At 41.5% G+C, this 18,821-nt stretch overlaps 1 protein-coding gene across 2 annotated transcripts in view; it reads left to right on the forward strand.

The window, feature by feature from the left end:
• Adam23 (ADAM metallopeptidase domain 23) overlaps positions 1-17,541 on the forward strand; it is a 150,149-nt gene extending 132,608 nt beyond the window's left edge. The window contains exons 25-26 of one of the 2 annotated variants that reach the window (XM_021167059.3): positions 6,771-6,861; positions 14,035-17,541. In XM_021167059.3, the coding sequence (XP_021022718.1) occupies positions 6,771-6,861; positions 14,035-14,083 (140 nt within the window). In that variant the 3' untranslated portion in view covers positions 14,084-17,541. The remainder of the gene's footprint in view (positions 1-6,770; positions 6,862-14,034) is intronic. The other variant, XM_029477536.2, reaches the window with a different exon arrangement.
• Positions 17,542-18,821: the final 1,280 nt, after the last annotated feature.

Here is an 18,821-nt window from a genome sequence, read left to right on the forward strand (position 1 = left end):
TTCTGTTTTGTTTTGTTTTGTTTTTTAACCAGTAAACCTAGAGAACAGGAAGCAAGATTGAAAATAATAAACACCTACACACACACACACACACACACACACCACACACACACACACACACACACACCACACACACACACACACACACACCACACACACACACAGAGGTACTGAGGTAATGACCATGATCTATGGGCGTGGTGTAAAGAAGGGCAAGTGTGTCAGACAGCGAGGGGGAAGTGTCAAGCATCCAAAAACCAGGATTGTGTTTATCATCTGTGAGCCTTAGGAGTGCCATGATCAGGGTCATCAGAGAAAATGAACTTATGCCGTTGTACATACAACGTAGAGCTTAGACGGAAGAGAGACGTTTGCAGAGAAGGAATGAATATGAAAGAGAAATAACGAACAAAGGCAGTTCCGTAATAAATCAATGGCTGTGGAAGTGAAGCTACACTGCGAACTTCCAAAGGCCCAAGGAAAATTCTCTTTCAAATTTTTCATCATGGCTGCATTCACAAATGTGTCCCCTGTAAAATGCTGCCCACCCAAGGGTCACTCAATTAGTTCCTGCCAAACAGATTTGGAAACAAGCCAAGTCTGAATTTAAAGAGATAAAACCCTGTTCGGGATCATAGTAAGGGACCTGGTGGATTTTTACTTGTGCTGGAGCTGGCCCCATGATGGGAAGCACACGAGAGATGAGCTCTGTGAAAGCTAATCTCCACCTCCTCTCATTTGCTTTGTGTTAAGAGCACTTATCTGTTAAGAATCTGAAGATAATTATTCTCTCTAGTGCTGATTAAGGCTCATCATCTGCCTGCCTGGAATACGTGCTTGAAGCATCTTCAGAATTTTTTTTCTTCTTCTTCCCCGATCAGGTTTCTCATACCTGCACAGTGGGCCACTGAGTCCTCCCGCTTCCACAGTGAGGAATTATACAACAAATGTAGAAGAGTTTGCAAAATTGTTATCCATCTTTCATGTGGTAGTTATAATTTTTAAAACTAATGAATATTAAATTAACATCACATTATATGGAAGAGCAAGGAAATATTTTCCTATAATTTATCAGATCTACCGCATGTGACAGTTAAAGGGAAGGTAGGATTGACTGGTGAGTTTTGACTCTAAGGGTCAGTACTTAAAAATTAAGCCCCTCCTCCCCAAAAGTTATGAACTAACATATTTGTTAATTTAACATTCTGAAGACAGCGATTTTATTTTAAGAAAACGAGTCAAGTTTTATGTTTGGAATGCCTTTCCTTTCTAGTCTTTGTCTCTAGAGTTTGGAAATCTGAGATGTAATTTGAGTCATTTTGGATGGAAATGTGGGCTTCATGCCACGGGCCATCTCCTGTCTTCCTCCTCCTGTGCTTCACTAGACTTTCTCTGTGTAATGTTGTGTCTCCATCTCTTCATTTTTAAAGGTCTATCTCTAGTTGTGTTTAGTTAATGGTCTTCAGACTCTTGTTTATAATATTTACCTTGTGATAAAGTGAAGTAACTGCAAAGTTGTTAAGCAGGCTGAGAGATTCAAGATTCTCTCCCTTTGGGGGTGATAGCCTACTGAATGCTCCACACGTGCAATAGGAAGCCTTAAACAACTGTGGCCCTGAGTCTCAGGTCTCAGTCCTATTCTCTGTGTTCACAGAGTACAGTCCTGTTGAAGTGAAACTGTTCTCGTCACGAAGGTCGATTCCATTCCATACCTTCCATTTTTTGTAGAAACAAGAGACAAGAGTGTCTCAGCCAGTTCCCTTTTACCCTTTCAGACATCACTGACCCTAAATAATATTCCCTCCTATGTTAATATCTGACTTCATGTAGCCCATGTGGAGAACACAGTGGGCATCTCTACCTGTTCCAGGTCTTTTCCCCAACCTTGGAAAGCTTTGCACAGAAGTGATGGCGTACGGCTGCAGAGCATTTCTGCTCTGTACTAATAAGTGCTTGGTGGTCTGCGGCAGCCTCTGCCGTCCGTCTTCAGAGGCCCTCTCTTTCTCTCAGCACACACAGTTATACACTGGAATCTATAGTCCAAGAACTAAATATCCATTTCCTATGACAGAAGTGCAAACCTTGAGTTATTTAGAGTATGCTTTCCAATCACCTTGCAGGTAAATTACACAGGATTTTAAAGCTACTCTATTGGGTGTTTATGAATTTTCACAAAACTGAATGGTGTATTCTCCATTTAAATGATGTTAAGCATATTTTGCAGTTTGAAAAATTTATAAAGCATGCATCAATGGTTAGTTTATAATTACAATATAAATTTGCTATGGTTGAGTTAAAGATTTACCCTTATACTGCTAGGCATTATAACTCAGAGTGGATTAGTTATCAGCCTAAAGGTATTTATAAGGCATTATATTTTAAAGTAGAGCATGTAGAGTTTGAAGATAAAAATTATTTTCATATATTCTCTGATGTATGCCCATCTCTGTTTCAAATTTCTGAGTGAAGATATCCATACTTAGCCAACTTTCAAAGCATTTCCTGGAGAGATCATTTTTGTGTGATAGTGAAACCAGTGTATGATTTTTCTCTGTTTTAAAAACAAATCTCCGTTTCCCTCCACACAGTGAACATGGCCACGAGCAGGCTCATAGGGGCCGTGGCTGGCACCGTTCTGGCCCTAGGGGTGATTTTTGGAGGCACAGGGTGGGGCATAGAGTAAGCATACCGAGTGTCTGCGTGTCTCTCTGTGGTGTGTGAGGCGACTCTGGCCTGGACCTGACCCTTCCATGCTTGTCCTGTCGATGGTTGCCCGTGCTGGTGTAATCTGTGCTGTGATTTTGAATGTATTGTGTCTTGTGACTTGTGATGTTTCTTGTGCACCATAGAACCTTCTCCTGTCTGGAACAATGTGGGGCATAGAACAGTGTCCGGTGCTTATTCACAGTTAAGGCAAGAGCCCAAGACTCCCTTTGCTCTCCTGCTGGCAAGGCTTTCAAAGTACAGACCTTTATTATTATTATTGTTGTTGTTTTACTATTAATTGGCAAAATGCTTTTATGTGAGTGTTTCATAGAAGCATTTTAACGATTTTATTTCACTATTCAAATAAATTCATATATACAATTAGGAATGCCAGCAACTCTCACACTTTTTAAAGATAGTGAGAATGAGAGCCAGTTAATGCTTTCCTATGGACTTAGACTGACATGGCAGGCTTCAGCTCCATCTGTCTGAGAATAACATCAAGGAAGTCAATTTCTTTCCTTTTTTTTTTTTTTTTTTTGTTATAAGATTGGTTCAGGGTTCAGCTTTGAAGTGTTCGTACACATTGGAGCAAGGAACATTATAAATGAAAATATATTAAGTTCAAACCTGCACAACCTTAGCAACAGCTGCAGCTCATCCTGCAGTTTTGTCTTTAAAGTCCCTAGTATCGGAACCACTGTGTTGTGATCACTTTCTCATTAGATTCCCAGAAACTCATCTCTCCTGATGCTCTGGTGAGCTTGCTCTGCACTTAATCCTTGCCCTCTAAGTAGCTGAGATTGCTATGCACAGACTAGCTTATCAGGAAGCCCTGTTTTCTTCAGCACCCAGAAAGCAGAAGTCACCCTTCACACCCTGTGTTTTCTGTTCTGCTAACACTTCATAGTAGTCCCCCGCAACCCTCCCCCTCAAAAAAAATCATTGTCTCAGGGAGACACTACCTATCCTTGACTTAGCTCAAAGAATGAGCATGTGATCATGTACATTGTTGGCACAGCCCTCAATTTCTACTGGTTAGGGACACATCTGCTCTCCTTGCATAACTGAGTCAGGCAACTTGGGCACCAAGATAGCCATGGGAAAGGAGCAGACATGCATATTACACATGATGCTATTCTACCATAGTTGCAAGGCCTGGCCAGCCTTGGATCTTTTTTTAAAAAGTTTTGGAGACAGGGTCTCACTCTATCGCTTATATGTTCATTTACTGGGTAGCCTAGGCTGGCCTTGGTCTTACAGCAATCCCCCTGCCTCAGATTTCTAAATTCTGGGATTATGGTATGAGCCCTCATACCCAGCCTAGCCTAATGATGCTCTTAACTCGTGCTCCCTTAGTACAGTCTGTGAAGCATCTTAGATCGGGAGAAGGGGGGACCGTGGAAAGGGCTTGTTTTTCTCTTTACCTGTGAGAAGATAAAGCATGTAACCATGCTAAAATGTTTGACTGTAAGAAGTCAGTCCTGCAAGTTGCATCTTGTCATTGTTGGCCAGATGTTCCTATCCCAGGGCCAAATTCTAGACATATGTTCATGTGTAATTCTTCTAAGAGGAAAGGCAGTTTTCCAAAGATCTTCTCAAATATGTCTTCTATCTTCCTTAGTGGCCATAGTTTCGGTGCCTTCAGATATAGCCGAAGCCATGACATTTGGTCAACCATCTGGTCTTAGAGATGGATAGGAACCAAAAAAAAAAAAAAAAAAAATCTTTATTGTAAGCAGTCCTGTTACCTTTGTTTCCATCCATCCTATCCAGTGTGGCTGGTATGTTGCTATGCTTGTGACAGGTAAGTGTCTACGTGTATGCTTTAAAACAAAAACAAAAACAAAAATAAGACTTGATGTTCTTGTTTTATAAACATTTCCTCTATAGCTTATTAACTTTACCCCCTTTAAGTTTCACTTATTTGTAATTGATATGTAATGAGTTTTTAGAAAATAGAATCATCCAGTACAACATAGTTTTAATGCTTCCTCATTTAATTGACAGTGTAACCAATGTTCATGTAACCAATAACATGGACAGATTGAATTTTTGAATTCTAATATATAGAATTTAAATATATACCCCAGGAATTACTTTCCATGGATTCTGTATTGAATCTGATCCTAACCTATTCTGAACCAACAAAGTAAATTTGCTTAAGTGTGGGTGCATACAAGGTACTATGAACGTAATTTTTGAATGCCTTCTCCAAATTTCACAGAGGAGAGATGGAGACAAAAATATGTGGAATAGCATGGAGTTTCATCAAGGCAGTTATTCACAAACTTCCTATAAAGGGCGGGGTGTAAATAGTTTTGTCTTCCAATTTCTCAACAGTGCTGTCAGTGTATATGCAAAAAGTCATGGCTGTGCTACAATAAAATGTCTTTACCCAGATAGATAGTGAGGCCAGATGTTGCCTGTGGGCTCCAGTGCTCTGACCCTTGACTTATAACACAAGTCTTGAAGTCAGGCAAGTCCACGTTTGGATCTTGTTTCCATTATCTATTGGCTTTATAATTGTCTGGGCATTCATCTCTTGAGCAGGATGGTCCAAATTCCACCTTGCATGTTCCTGTGTGAGGAGGATTCAATGTGATGATGTGTCAAATGTTCAGAAGTGAGTGGAGTCGGGGCTCACTCTGCAGTCTCTATCATTATCATTCTCACTGCTGTTATTTCAAGGACAATTTGTTATTGTCCTTGATGTATCTCCAAAAGCCATCATGCTCTAAAGACCCTCTATGATTTAAGAGCATGTCAAAACCCAGGAACCAGATAAGACCCCATCCTGGAACCCTACTGTACCACCTTCTATCCACCCACTTACACGTCTAAAGTTGTGTGGTGTCCACTATGTGAGGAGAAAAGAGATTATTCTGCTCAGAAAAGAATGAATGTCTGCAAAAAAGATGAGGGTTTTAGGAAAACCAGCAAAATTGACTGCTTAATGATTTATAGGCAAGTATATGTAGTTAGCACTTAATATATTTGGTTATTAGGAGCCACTGCTATGCCTATGCATAGTAAATCCTGGAGGATGTGAAATTTCCTCTTTCATTTTAACTATGTATAACTGTCTTGATTGTTAACAGCCAAATGAAGAACACTGGAGTTACTGTAATTTGTTACCAACTATTAGCAGTGGTGTTCTCTTTACTTCACATTATCATTCCTAATATCTTTTCCAGTCTTTAAATATATCACCAAGTTTCAAATGTCTCTCAATGAGAAATGTGAATTTAGCGAATTTAAAAGATATATTTCTGGCGCATGCCTTTAATCCCAGCACTCGGGAGGCAGAGGCAGGATTTCTGAATTCGAGGCCAGCCCCATCTACAGAGTGAGTTCCAGGACAGCCAGGGCTACACAGAGAAACCCTGTCTCGAAAACAAAACAAAACAAAACAAAACGATAATTTCTCAAGTGGAATGTAAAGAATCCTTTCTTCCCTATTTCCTATAAATTGCTCATATAAATTTCTCCTATCTCTGCAAGCTCACTTTGGGGCCTTAACACTGAAGAAATATCTGAGGGAAAAAAAGTTTCAAAGCCAGGTCTTTACTGGTCGACCTCTTCCAACTAAATTCTCACTGTCTCCCAGTGTAGAACAAACAGCATTGAGAGTGTTTTCTGTCTCTCCGATGGAGGAACACTATCAATGGCTCCTCCTTCATCTTATCTATTCAGCAGCAGATGGGGCCAGTGCTAATGGAGCCCTGTTCTTTATTTGCACAAACCTGTTTGATTTATGATATGGGTGGAGAAGAGAAAGAGACAAAACACATATATGAAAGCAAGCAGTGCTGATTTATTTCAAGTTTGGAGGAAGATTAACCTAACTGAGTTTAAGATCAGTGGGAAAGAAAGGACAGACTTAAAGACAAATCATCCAACCAGAGATGGAAGTGTCTGACCTGGGATTAAGCTAGGAGGAAAAAGCATCAGGGGCCTTGCACAGCAGGGTTTTGCCTCCTGAAGCTGTTTACCTGCCTTTCCTTTGTGGTAATGAAAGTAGTTGGCTCACATGACTTTCTTCCCATGATCCTCTGTCACAGGTCCTAGCGCCACCAATCTCATAATAGGCTCCATCGCTGGTGCCATCCTGGTAGCAGCTATTGTCCTTGGGGGCACAGGCTGGGGATTTAAGTAAGCAATGCCGCATGTCTTCTTCTCTGTGGCTCGGGCACCTCTCTTTTCTGCTTACATAACCTGGTTTTGAGTTCCTGCTACGAGACTTTGGTGTTGATAATACAACCACCACCACCACCACCACAACAACAAAAAGACGCGCTTTTACTCAGAAGTGGGTTAGAAACGTAGAACATGGAGCTTCAAATGCCATCTTCAGGCAAGCAGGGAAGTACAAGCTAGGGAAGGAATTCCCTTTAATTTGAGCCCAAGCCATTCTAGAAAGTAAAGACACTGTGCCCTGTGGGAGCAGCCTCCTGTAGTGCTCTCATGTGCACTTAGGTGACCAAGCAAACATGTTGGAAATAAATACACTTGAATTCATAGTTGTTTCTGCTAAACACTGGCTTATAGTCTAACCTCAGTCAGCACACAACCATTGTTTTTTACGTGTAACCTTGTGATTTGAAAAACCTTCATTTTTTCACTTAAAAATATTTTAATTAAAAGCAATGGCTTTGTGGCATTTACTGTAACCTTGGTATAACTGACTGGCCTGCTGTGCTTTCATAATGACTTTTATTTTGGATTGCATATTGATACTCAAGACTGCTAAAGCAGACCATACTGGATAGTTGCAGATAAACCCTACAGTGTTGAAAGTTTTTAAACCCCATTTATCTAGTTTGGATATTTTGTACCTCTGATTCATTAGAGAATCACTTTCAAGCATTTTGAGCCCTGGTTATTTGATTTTTAATATTTGTAGATAAGCCTTCCTCTGCATGTAGTCTCTTTCATAGATTAAGTAAGTTTCATCCAGATTAATGGGGATGAATTTAAGTGGGAAATGAAGCCTGCAGTCAAACCAGAGCCCCTCACTTCGCTTTCATCCAGCCACTCAGTGGAGGAAGCTTTGTCTTAAACAAACTGTTAGTGGCTTTCATTAAAGCCAGTTAAAATGTTATCATTAAAAGCTGACTGTGAAAGAAAAAAATACCAAGATATAATCTAAATAAATCAACATTTTCTGCTAATTTGTTATGGTGTTAGAATTTAATGAGTAAGCCCGTAGCATTTGAAAAGCTTCTAATTGGAAACGTGTATTGAATGGTGCTTGTTTTCTACACAGATGTCTATAAAGTTGGACTTGTTTAGTGAAATAGCAATGTTGGCATCCACTTGCTTGCAGAAACACACAAACTGATGAGGGCCTGGTATCTGGATTTCCCCTCATTTGAACGAGGTGTTGTCCAGCACATAAGGACCAGCTCAGAAGCCATGTGTTTTGGTTTGGGTTTTCCTCAATCCAGAAAACTTTTCTTAGTGTCCCACTACTGTGAAAAAGTCACCCTATATTATAGAAAGTCTGTACTCTATTTATAATGCTTCCTTAAAAAAACAAAAACAAAAACAAAACTAAATGTGCTTCCAGAAAAAGAAATCTGGTTCACTCTATGGCGTGGAGCATCTTAGCATTAAGACATGTTCATCTCAAAGACCCAAGAAACTGTCTCCTGTGCGTCATTGCCATGCAAGGCCATGCGATGGCAGATGTACCATTTCTTTGTTCTCGGTGAGAGCACACTGTTCTGTAGCAGGACCTCGAAGCAGCAGCCTGGCTAGCTCTCAGCTTGAACTGCATGTTGGGGGAGAAGCCTTTATGACTGTGTGGCTAAGTGGATTAGACTCTGTGCAGATGATTCACATCTGAGAGATGTCCAGTCGTCAGAAGATCAGGGCATGAGGTGAGGGGTGGATACAGAGGTTCAAACCCAGCTCCGCTGACTGTGCGTGGGGACTGTGACATAGGGACCCTTCTGGATGAGCTCAATTAAAGCCCCTTCTTATTTCCTGTCCCTGTAATATTTCCTTTTTGGTAAAATGTAGAAAGGCGCAATACTACACAATACCATGCAGGAGATATTTTCACGCCCTGAGGGTGGCAGGCCAGGGATGCTCCTCAGATGATTAACCTCCCCTTTGTGTGACTTCTGGAGTTGGAATTGAGAGACACGGTTGTGCTCCGTGCTGCACATACATTGTTGTCACACTGTTTGCTTTTAGATCTTAATAAGAGCTGGTGGTTTGTATCAAGCTGTGAACTGTTACTCCTGCCTTGAAATGGAGGGCTGTCTGCACTCGGGGGAAAAACACTCGTTTCCCCTCCACTTGGACAGTTTTGAAGACAATTAGAGATAATTTGGAAGTACTGGGTTGGATGTCCTTCAGAGCTTTACTGAATTCAGTGTAAATAAAACCAGTTTCCCTTAGAAGCAGCAATTGGAAATAGTTGTAAAAAAGATGGTTTTAGACAGCACTATTGGGAATCCTTCCTGAAACTGGGGCACTATTCCCAGAAGTAGAGTGTGAAAGATGCCTGCCTGCAGCCTTTGAGAGCTGGAAACTTGAGATGAAAGGAACAGGTACAACTGATGGGGGAGAGGGGGACTTTTTTTAGTGTCACCGTCCTTTAGATGTGATATGCTGAGTAATTTAGATGAGGAAGAGGGTCCTAACCATCGTTGACCGGCACAGATATACAAATACAAGCAAGAAACACCACTATGCTGTCAGCCGACATTGCCTTTCTGATTCTTTCCCGAGAGCACCCTTCTTCTGAAGTTGGTGCTAAAAGGTATTACTTTGGGAGAACACGTGAATATGTGTGAGTGGGTGCACTTTCCATGTAGTAAGGTTATGCTAATGTATGAAAATGATTGTGATCTAAAAATAACATTAATTAAGGTTGCTTCTTTTTAGTCAGATAGCTGAGCCTGAAGCGTTTGGTTAATGTGCACAAGATTTCCATATGCAAAGTTGTAGAATTCCCAAAAAGGAAAAAAAAAAGTACTCTCTGGTGGAATTCTCACCATTGCACCCGTGTATTCTGTTATATTGAGTAGTATAAAAACCTAGTAACATTAGGTAAGGCTAGACTCCGTGTTCTAGAAGTCTGAGGCCCGACGGGATGACTGAGCAGATGTGTTCATTTCCAGGTGTTGAGCATCTTGTGCTTAATTCTAAGGTGTCTCGTGGAACATCATCTGCGTTGGGTTTTTTTGTTTGTTTTGTTTTGTTTTGTTTTGCCACATGCTTTTCCTCTTCACCTACAAAATGAAGTTGTCAGCCGTGACGAGGGGACCACTAACCTTGGTCATGAACGGTTGGCTCATGGAGGTTCCTCATTCAGGCCGAATAACACTGGTACTCAAACTACCAGAGTTACTGTTTTTACTGGACAGCGGAACATTATTTTAGTAGTGTCTTCCTGAAAGGTTAAGGAGAAGGGGATGAGTATTTTGCATATGCATTAAAAACAGGGTCGCTATTTCTACTTTCACAAAAACTGTTTAGGCAACACACCTGTCTTTCGTAGTTACTGTTGCTGTGATAAAACACCATGACCAAAGCACAACTTAGGGAGGAAAGGGTTTATTTGGCTTACAATTCTATATTATGGTCTGTCGTTGAAGGAAGCTAGGATAGGAACTCAAGCAGGGAAGGAACCTGGAGGCAGGAGCTGATGCAGACACCATGGAGGGGTGCTGCTTATTGGCTTGCTCAGCTTGCTTTCTTATAGAACCCAGGACCACCAGCCCAGGTGGTCCCACAATGGACTGGGCCTTCATCTATCAAGCCTTAGTTAAGATTTCTCTATAGGCTTGCCTACAACTTCATCATAGGGAGGCATCTTCTCAATCAAGGCTCCCTCCTTTCTGATGTTAAGTTGACAGAAACACTAGCCAGTATAACCTCCTAAATATGAATACAAGAATTTAGATGTGAGCTAGATGCGTGCACACAGTATTTATCGCTAATAAGTGATAGCAATGATGGTGGCAAGAAGATGACATAAAGGTGCCAATCAGGTAGTTTTCTGACAGCCCTTACCACAACATTGATGCCGGGCTGAGTATGGGCTGTTCCACCATATTACAATGTGTTAATCATTGGAATACCCCAATATTCCATCTGGTCTCCATGGGTTCCCATGGCAAAGTGGGTTTCCACCCCTGCCAGCAGAGACCATAGTAACCTCTCAGGGCAGTTCTTGATAAAATGTTCTCTAAGAGCCTGCAGTTGTCACAGGTGGCTGTCCTACTGAGAAGTCATTGGCATGAGCACCCTCCCTTAGCTCTGAGCCATTGGCGGTTAACCTCGGTTCCATTCTGTTTTATTTCTTCTCTAAAGAAAAGACTGTTACAGTTGGTACTCCTCTAAAATGACAGCCAAAGGGTTCTGGTCAGAAAAATAACTGAATCTTGGTGGGGAGGGAAAGTATTTTTGATTTTCTTAAAGTTAGGATGCCTTGAAATCAATTTTAACCAGTTTCTGTTTGAGAATGGTAACCAAGTGGTTGCTTTCCTTTCTAATTTCTGTGTCATATTTCAGTGCAGAATAAGGAGCCACATTACCTTACTGTCCAAGACTCTTGGGCTAGACACTTTCTTCTCCATACATCACCATGACGCCAGGCTGATCAGGAAGACGCATGTGTTTCCTTGACTCAAACTTCCAAGAACATAAACTCAATCTAAGGTGGCCTAGAGGCTTGGTGTGTGTGTGTGTGTGTGTGTTGGTGATGGGCATGGGGACTAAGATGAGAGAGACAGTAGGTGACTAGAGATGGCTCTGTAGTTAAAAGCAGTTGGTATCCTTCAAAGGACTGGGATTTGGTTCCCAGCACCCACATGGTGGCTTGCAACTGTTTAAAACTCTAGTTCCAGGGGATCGGCAAAACATTCATACACATAATTTTTAAGGGTGACAATAGTCGGTAGCTCTACATCTTTGTTAGAAGGCCCATGAAAGCTATTGTTACCTAGAGATCTTTACTGATGTGTGGATGTGTATGTATATAATACATGCAGTATAGGCAAAAGTTTAGATTTCCTATAGGTATCAAACATTGATTAAAAACAGTGTCATTGTGAGGCTAATGGATTGCACTGATATTTTACAATGATCCAGAGAATCCTTTCTGGTTGTGCTAACAAAGTTGCCTTTATCCAGTAAGCAGAGGGCATCCAGATGTCATGGTTTGGGAAGGAAGCCAGCAAGGACCTGTCTAATGTAGGTTTTATTTTCACATTGAAACTAAACAAAGAGTCTTGTGTTCATATAGAAAATTCAGGACAGACAGTGCTCAATGTACAGTGACCCACAGTGAATGTATGGCTTACCTATGAGGGAATGTCACAGAGACCTTGCAGAGTTCCCTCTCCACTCATCTCTGGGTTCCCTCTCCCCTAAACTTCAGATTACTTTCTTCACTGCTGGGACTTTAGTGGAAGAGAAAATGTCCTCCAGTCCTCTGTCTGTACTGTTCACAAAATTGGTGGTTCTATGGGGTAACGACTTCTTAGTCTGACCAAAGAACTTAGTAATCCTTTAGAATGTTGTTCGATGAGGAAAGCTCAATCTAAGCTTCAAATTTGACTTTGGAGAGGAACACACACCTTTGGACACTGAAGTTTCCTGGGTGCCTGGCTGAAGTAGAATTTTAGATCTCTCTTTATAAACATGCTACTTGGCTATTCTGTCTTTGGGCATACCCTGTGTTTGAATGAAAGAATCTAAATATGGGTAATGTGCCCTTGTCCTGCTCAGTGGCTTTATTCTGTCCTCAGCATTTATATTAATTGAGGACATTTGTTTTATATTTCACCTGAATTGCAGTAATATGCACATCTGGCTTAGATAGGGTCCCTGGTCCTCAAGGTTAGGCAGTAGGTTGTTTCTCTCCCGCAAGTCTTCACTCTTAGACATCTTCTCAGAGAGCATGAACTTTGATGGGAGATGCAGGTCCTGAGCAACCCCAGTAAGTTCATTTGGTGACAGCCACATCATGGGGATGTCACATTCAGTCTTACCCATAGGTAAGTAGAGTCAGCAGTGCCTGCTCTCAAAACCATTTTTGATTTCAGAGGACTCGGCAGTAAGTCAGCAACTCTAACGCAAAGGTGTTTGCTGCATCAAATTAAGTCACTAGGCCAAGCCACCACATGTCCAGGCTTTTGTGAAGATGTTTCAATGGAGACTTAAGAAAAGGGAAGTTTTTGTTGAAGATATTCATGCTTGGTATTTAAAAAAAAGAAAGGAAGGAAGGAAGAAAGGAAGAAAGAAAGGAAGGAAAGAAGAAAGAAAGAAAAAGCATCAAAGTGGGCCTTCTGGGAAAGTAGGAACTTTGCAGGATATTTTCCTATGGATTTTAAGCTTTGGTAGTGTTTCTGTTTTGAAGGACATGTGGGGGTGGGGGTGGAGGAATCTGTCATACTATTTTGGTACCTAGGGCCAGTAAAGGTGTTCAGCTGGCCCTCAGTAGTGGGCAGGGGAATGAGGGTGCAAGGGCTCCTCAGCCTCCAGTTTTGCATGATGCCTTGGTGGCTGTGGAGTTGTGCCCGCCAGTATGCAGACTAATGCATGAGCCCCTTGCTTGATGCCCCACATGAAGCCAGACCATGGGAGGTTACAACCAACTCACATTGTTGCTGTGTTGTGTCTTGCTTTTTTTTTTTTTTTTTCTTTCTCTTCAAGCCCAGGAATCACTTTTTAGGAGACTGGACACTGAGTGAGGCACTTGAACCTGCTTCTCTCCACAGAGCTAAACTGCTGCATTTGCTTGCCTAACCTGGCCCTGTGTCCATTCTCCTGAGTGTACCACCTCCCTGTGCACTCTGTCTGCCAACTTTCCACCATGAGAAGTGCCTGTTCCGTAGTGGAGTAAGACCTCACACATCCAAGGCAGAAATAGCCAGGCAGAGCAAGGATTTGGTGAGCTCTGTTACTACAGAGCTCTGGGGGTTTGGAGGGAACAGCTACAAGACCTTCCAAGTTCTTCCTAGTTCTCATAGGTGAAAACTACTATCCTGTAGTACTTTTCATCTGGTGAAATAGCAGTGGTATTTGCTTCTGAAATTAGAACAATTTGTGGTTTAAAATGAACAATCTGAAGTTTCCCCTAGTGTTCCCCAAAGTGTGTAGTCTCAATGGGGAAATGCAAAGATGTTCCAAAACATTAGCTGATCTTTGTTTCTGATTACTTGGAGACTGCCTCTGTGTGAGCGGATTATTCTGCTCTGGGACACGCACCATTGTCGTTGTCATCCTTTGTCTCTCACTGTCATCTGATTAATATTATGGCTTCTCTTTTCCTCTTCCTGCATCTTCTTTGACGTACTCTGGAAGAAACGTCAAGAAGAGGAGATTCGATCCCACTCAGCAAGGCCCCATCTGAATCGGCTGCACTGGAGGAATGCCACCTTGCACTGTTGGGTTCTGGGAATGACATGTTTTCAGCCATGCTGCCGGAACTCTTAAGTCTGTAAAGAAGACCCTTGGGTGGTAATGACTACAGAGCCTCAGATCTGAGAATGGAGATGGGGTACAAGACAAAGGTCCCTTTTGGAAATAACTTCAAGTAACCCCCCCCCCCATCACCTGTCAATAAAGGGAAGGGGGTTAAAGACCATGTCATTAAAAAAAAAAAACTTCAGAATCCTTTTTTTTCTTTTTAAATAAAGGAGAAGGGAGTAACAACAAGTGCAATAAAAGAACAAATAGCAAATGACCCTGCCCCCCAGCCTGCTGGCACTTAATATCTTCTAAATGATTTGGCATGATTTTTTTTCCTTTTACTATCAAAGACAAACTCCAGTGGCATGAAGATCCAATTTTGGAAAGGGTAAAAACTGCATGGCATATATAACAACAAGCTAGCAAGCCAACCTTCAGCAAATCCTACAGTGGAAATCCCGAGGGGAAGATGACAGATGACCACACAAACGCTACCTGGGTCTGGATTAATGCCTTTCCATCCTCCACCACCCCTGTCCACCTCTGCCCTGGCCAACCCTTTCCCTACGTGCCCCTGGCCCACTCTAGACATGCCCATGGCAGCACTCATCTGGACTGTGTTCTTGTTGATCCGCTGTACCCATCATTTCTCTCCTGGACCAAGCATCCTCTGGCAATGGGAACTGGAACTTGAGCAATGCTATTGTACAGTTCTTTTCTAAGTGTAGATATGGAAACAAGATTTCGATATGCCAGTTTGCTTGTCTGTATGGAAATGTTTTCCGTGCAAAGATTCTCTCTATACTTGAGTTTGTTGCTTGCTCCACATCTTATTTTTCTTTCTTTTCTGTCATTTTCTTTCCTCCTTTGTCTCTGTCCTCTCTTTTAACATGTCCACCAATTGTTAAGCTTGCTTAACAAGACGGAAGTAGCCACAGATGCAGGGAGTTTGGGCACAAATCTAGTATGTTTGAAACCAAATATTAAAAGAGTGGGGGGGGGCACAGAAAATAACCCATAACAAGAACACAAAAGATTATGTAAATGTGAGTGGATATGTACTGATGGATCTAACACTTTTGATGTCATCATAAGCACATGTATATACTGTAGGAAAACAGACCCTTCTCAAATTAATCACAAAAGTGCCAAGCTCATTGTTTTAGTTTCTGGTTTCGACAGCTCTCTTTCCCTGTCGTAAATGTGAAAGGAGGAGAAACTTAAAGCCTTAAATAAAAAATTAATAACTTTCAAATGCTGGAAGCTCGGAAAAAGTTAAGCTTTACATTCTGTTCATATTCATATGTATTTTTTTATATAAATTTCATTTATACTTCATCTAACTGCCTCGGGAAGTAGCCTGTGTGACAGAGCCCCAGTGTGGCGAGGCAGCACAGCTGGTCATTTCTGCTTATTTCAGGTTGTCATTCTGCATGGTGATTCCAGGAACTCACCCGGCTCTCAGTGTTTTGCTGAGACTCTGGGTTGCGATGGGATTTCACTGTGTATGAATCCACACCCTTCTTTCTCCTCCAGGTAGCTGGGGAGATAGAATCTGGGCATTCCCAGGACTGTCTGAGTTTCCCTCATCTTCCCCCATTCCTTCTTTAAGTATTGCCGGAGCTTCCAATGCAATCCTAAGGGAACAGGCTACTGAGGAAATTCTCTCAGGTTTGTTTCGGACATGCAGGTATACAGTGAACACCCATCAAGAATTCAGACCCGCCAGAGAGCCCCTACTTCTCCACGGGCCCATTTTTACCAAGAAGACATCCAGATAAACTATGCATTTCTTCCCGGCACTGAGTTACCTTTTACATTTAGCTCTAAGGCCCTCTCCAGCAAGACCAGTGACTTGTTTTACAACATATTCCTTGACTAGAAGGGAGGAGGATTTCCTAAAAATAGACTGCATGAAACTGGACTTTCCCTCCTCCCCCAAAGATATCTTTAAGTGTTGGCTTTTCACCCTCACAGAGTAGAAACCTTGATTGCTATATACTACCCCAAACCATAACTTAACATCTTAACCTTCGGATGGCTTTCTGAGAAACAGGTGCTATGCAGGTATGCAGTCTTTCGCTTGAATTTGCTGTTTGTTTATATAGTAACAACAGGGCTATCTATAAGGCTTATTGGTCTTATTCCTGGTTCCATAAGACACAGGTTGTACCCCTTTACTTAATGGCATTGGCTCAGCTTGGAGGAAGGTCAGAGGAAACTCAGATGACTTGGTATCTCTTCCTGTTGTTGCAATGTTTCGGGGTCCACTTCACTATGAGATACCAAGCAGCTGCCAACCTCACCATACTCATTTCATTACTATTTCTGAGGCACCGTGGTGACTTGATCCGACATACAACCACATCAGTTACAAAACAGATCTCTATGGTTAACTTTTGAACATTTCACAAACAACATTGTAAATGTGCGATGTTATGTTTTAAATCAGACCACAGTGGTCCCCAAATACTATGTACATATGACAAATGTCAGTGTAACTTTTTGTTACACTGACAGTTTCATAGGTAAACAAACCTACGCTCCAATGTTAAATTATGCTTGTGTGTGCAAAATGCACAAGCATTAGGCTATGTGTGTACGGACATGAGGGTAGTGCAGTCGTACTGTAAGAAATGGGTCAGAATCATTTTCAGTGGTGTTAGGTTATGTAGCTTCAGACTCCATGCTGCATTTTCTCTTGCATATGCCATCCATTTGCTTACGTTGGAGTGTGAGTATTTCTTCTTATTAATTTGAATTCAAAGCACAAGCCTCCCATTGTTCAACATTACCCAACAAGAGTGTTCAGTGATGACCGAGTTCCCATCTCACCTGCTATACTTTTACTGCAATAATTAATGACACCTGGATGAGGAGGCGTGCGCTGACCTCATTGTTCACCCGGGATAGTGCATGAGCCCACTGAATTAGAGCTGCTTCTACCAGCAAAGTGAGCAGTACACATAGGTGCATGTTTGAAACATGAATCACATAGAGCTATGGAGTTTTGCCAAATGATGTGTTTTCTTTTTCTTTTTTCTTTTTCTTCTTTTTTTTTTTCTTCTTCTTTTTTTTTTTTTTTTTTTTTTTTTTTTTTTTTTTTTTTTTTACTATGCAAAGATGGGAAATGCACAAACTTCCAAGACATGTCTGAAGAACTTTACAATACTTGAATTTTTTTTCTTTAATCATCCCATCACATTTATGGTCATTGATGCTTCCATTGTTATTTTTCTTCTGTTCCCTTCAACTTTAATGGTTTGTAAATTTTCAATGCACAACCTGAACTTTTGTTTGAAGTTAACTTCCAATCCTATTGGCTGCCTGTGAATGGAGATTCTGTCATCCCTACACGCATCTTTTAGTTGACTGTGCATTAAAAGTTTTATTAATGTAGGATGTTGTAGTTTTGTGCTCTGATTGGTTTTTCTTAACTCTTGTTTCTGTGTTTTCTTGCATTGTTGGTTAAGTGGCTATGTGCCTGGTATTGTCTGGGTCTTGGCAGTCACAATCAAAAAGGTTCACTGCAAATTGAAGCAGCCAATGGAGCAAAATAAACTCTCTGGTTAATGGTAAACATGTTCTGGATTAGGACTGAGTTTCATTAGAGTCATTGGGAGTTCTTTGCCCCATATGAAACAGAAAGCCAAAAACAAACAAACAGGGCAAGCATCATACCACTGTTGATTTTATTTTGAGTTTTTAGTATTTGTCCCTGAGTTTAAAGAGTGGCTGGTTAGCAGTAACATCCACACTTTGACTTGGCACCAAATTAACAATGAAAGTGTGTGCTTGCGCACATGAGGAAGGGGAAGGAGGTAGGGAGAAGGAGAGAGGAGATGAAAGGAGGAGGAGACAGCAACATCATCTGGTTATATACATTACATCATCAAAAGCATTTAAAGTAAGGGACCCTGATAGCTCATATAAAATTAACCAACCCTTTATATTCCTCATGGTGAACATCTTCACCATCTCTTCCCTGCACCCTAGGGCCATGCCTCAGTTATCTGTGAGACACAGCACAGACAGACACACGTAGGTGCTGTCTACACTGCTGTCATCACGAAAGTCTTGCAGCCTTCTTCATTTCCTGCAGGGAACTTTCCAGACTCGGTAATGAACCTGTGAGCTGCTAAGCTCATGACCTCACCGGCTTGATTGTCAAGTCTAACTGTCTCTCATCTTGCCTTAGTCATCTTAGAGTTCCCCTAAAGGAGCCTATGCTACCAAGTCTGAATAATCTCCTCAAATTTTACATCCATTTTTCTGTAATTCTTTTGTTACTGTGTAATTTCATGTAATAAAGGAAATGCAGAAACACTTAAATAGCATACTTAAGAAAGTAAGCACGGTGCCATTTATAGTTGACTTTAAAGGAATGATCTCAAGCAATCTTTCTTTCCAAGACAAGGCTTCTTCTCTGTCTAGCCCTGGCTGTCCTGGATGGAAGTAGCGCTGTAGACCAGACTGGCCTCGAACTCACAGAGATCTGTGGCCTCTGCCACCAGAGCACTGTTTTAAAGGGGTGTGCCACCACACCTGGTCGAATGATCTGAATTTTCTGATCTGCTGCCCTTTAGGTTATACTGTTTTTGAGGCAGCATATCAAGAGTCTAGTACTGCTTCAGAGCCTACATACACAGGGATGACTCTCTAGTTTGTGAACAAAATGT

This window comes from Mus caroli, unplaced genomic scaffold (genome assembly GCF_978045245.1).
Source record: "Mus caroli unplaced genomic scaffold, Mus_caroli_1 scaffold_1, whole genome shotgun sequence".
In the NCBI taxonomy this organism is placed as follows: Eukaryota; Metazoa; Chordata; class Mammalia; order Rodentia; family Muridae; genus Mus; species Mus caroli.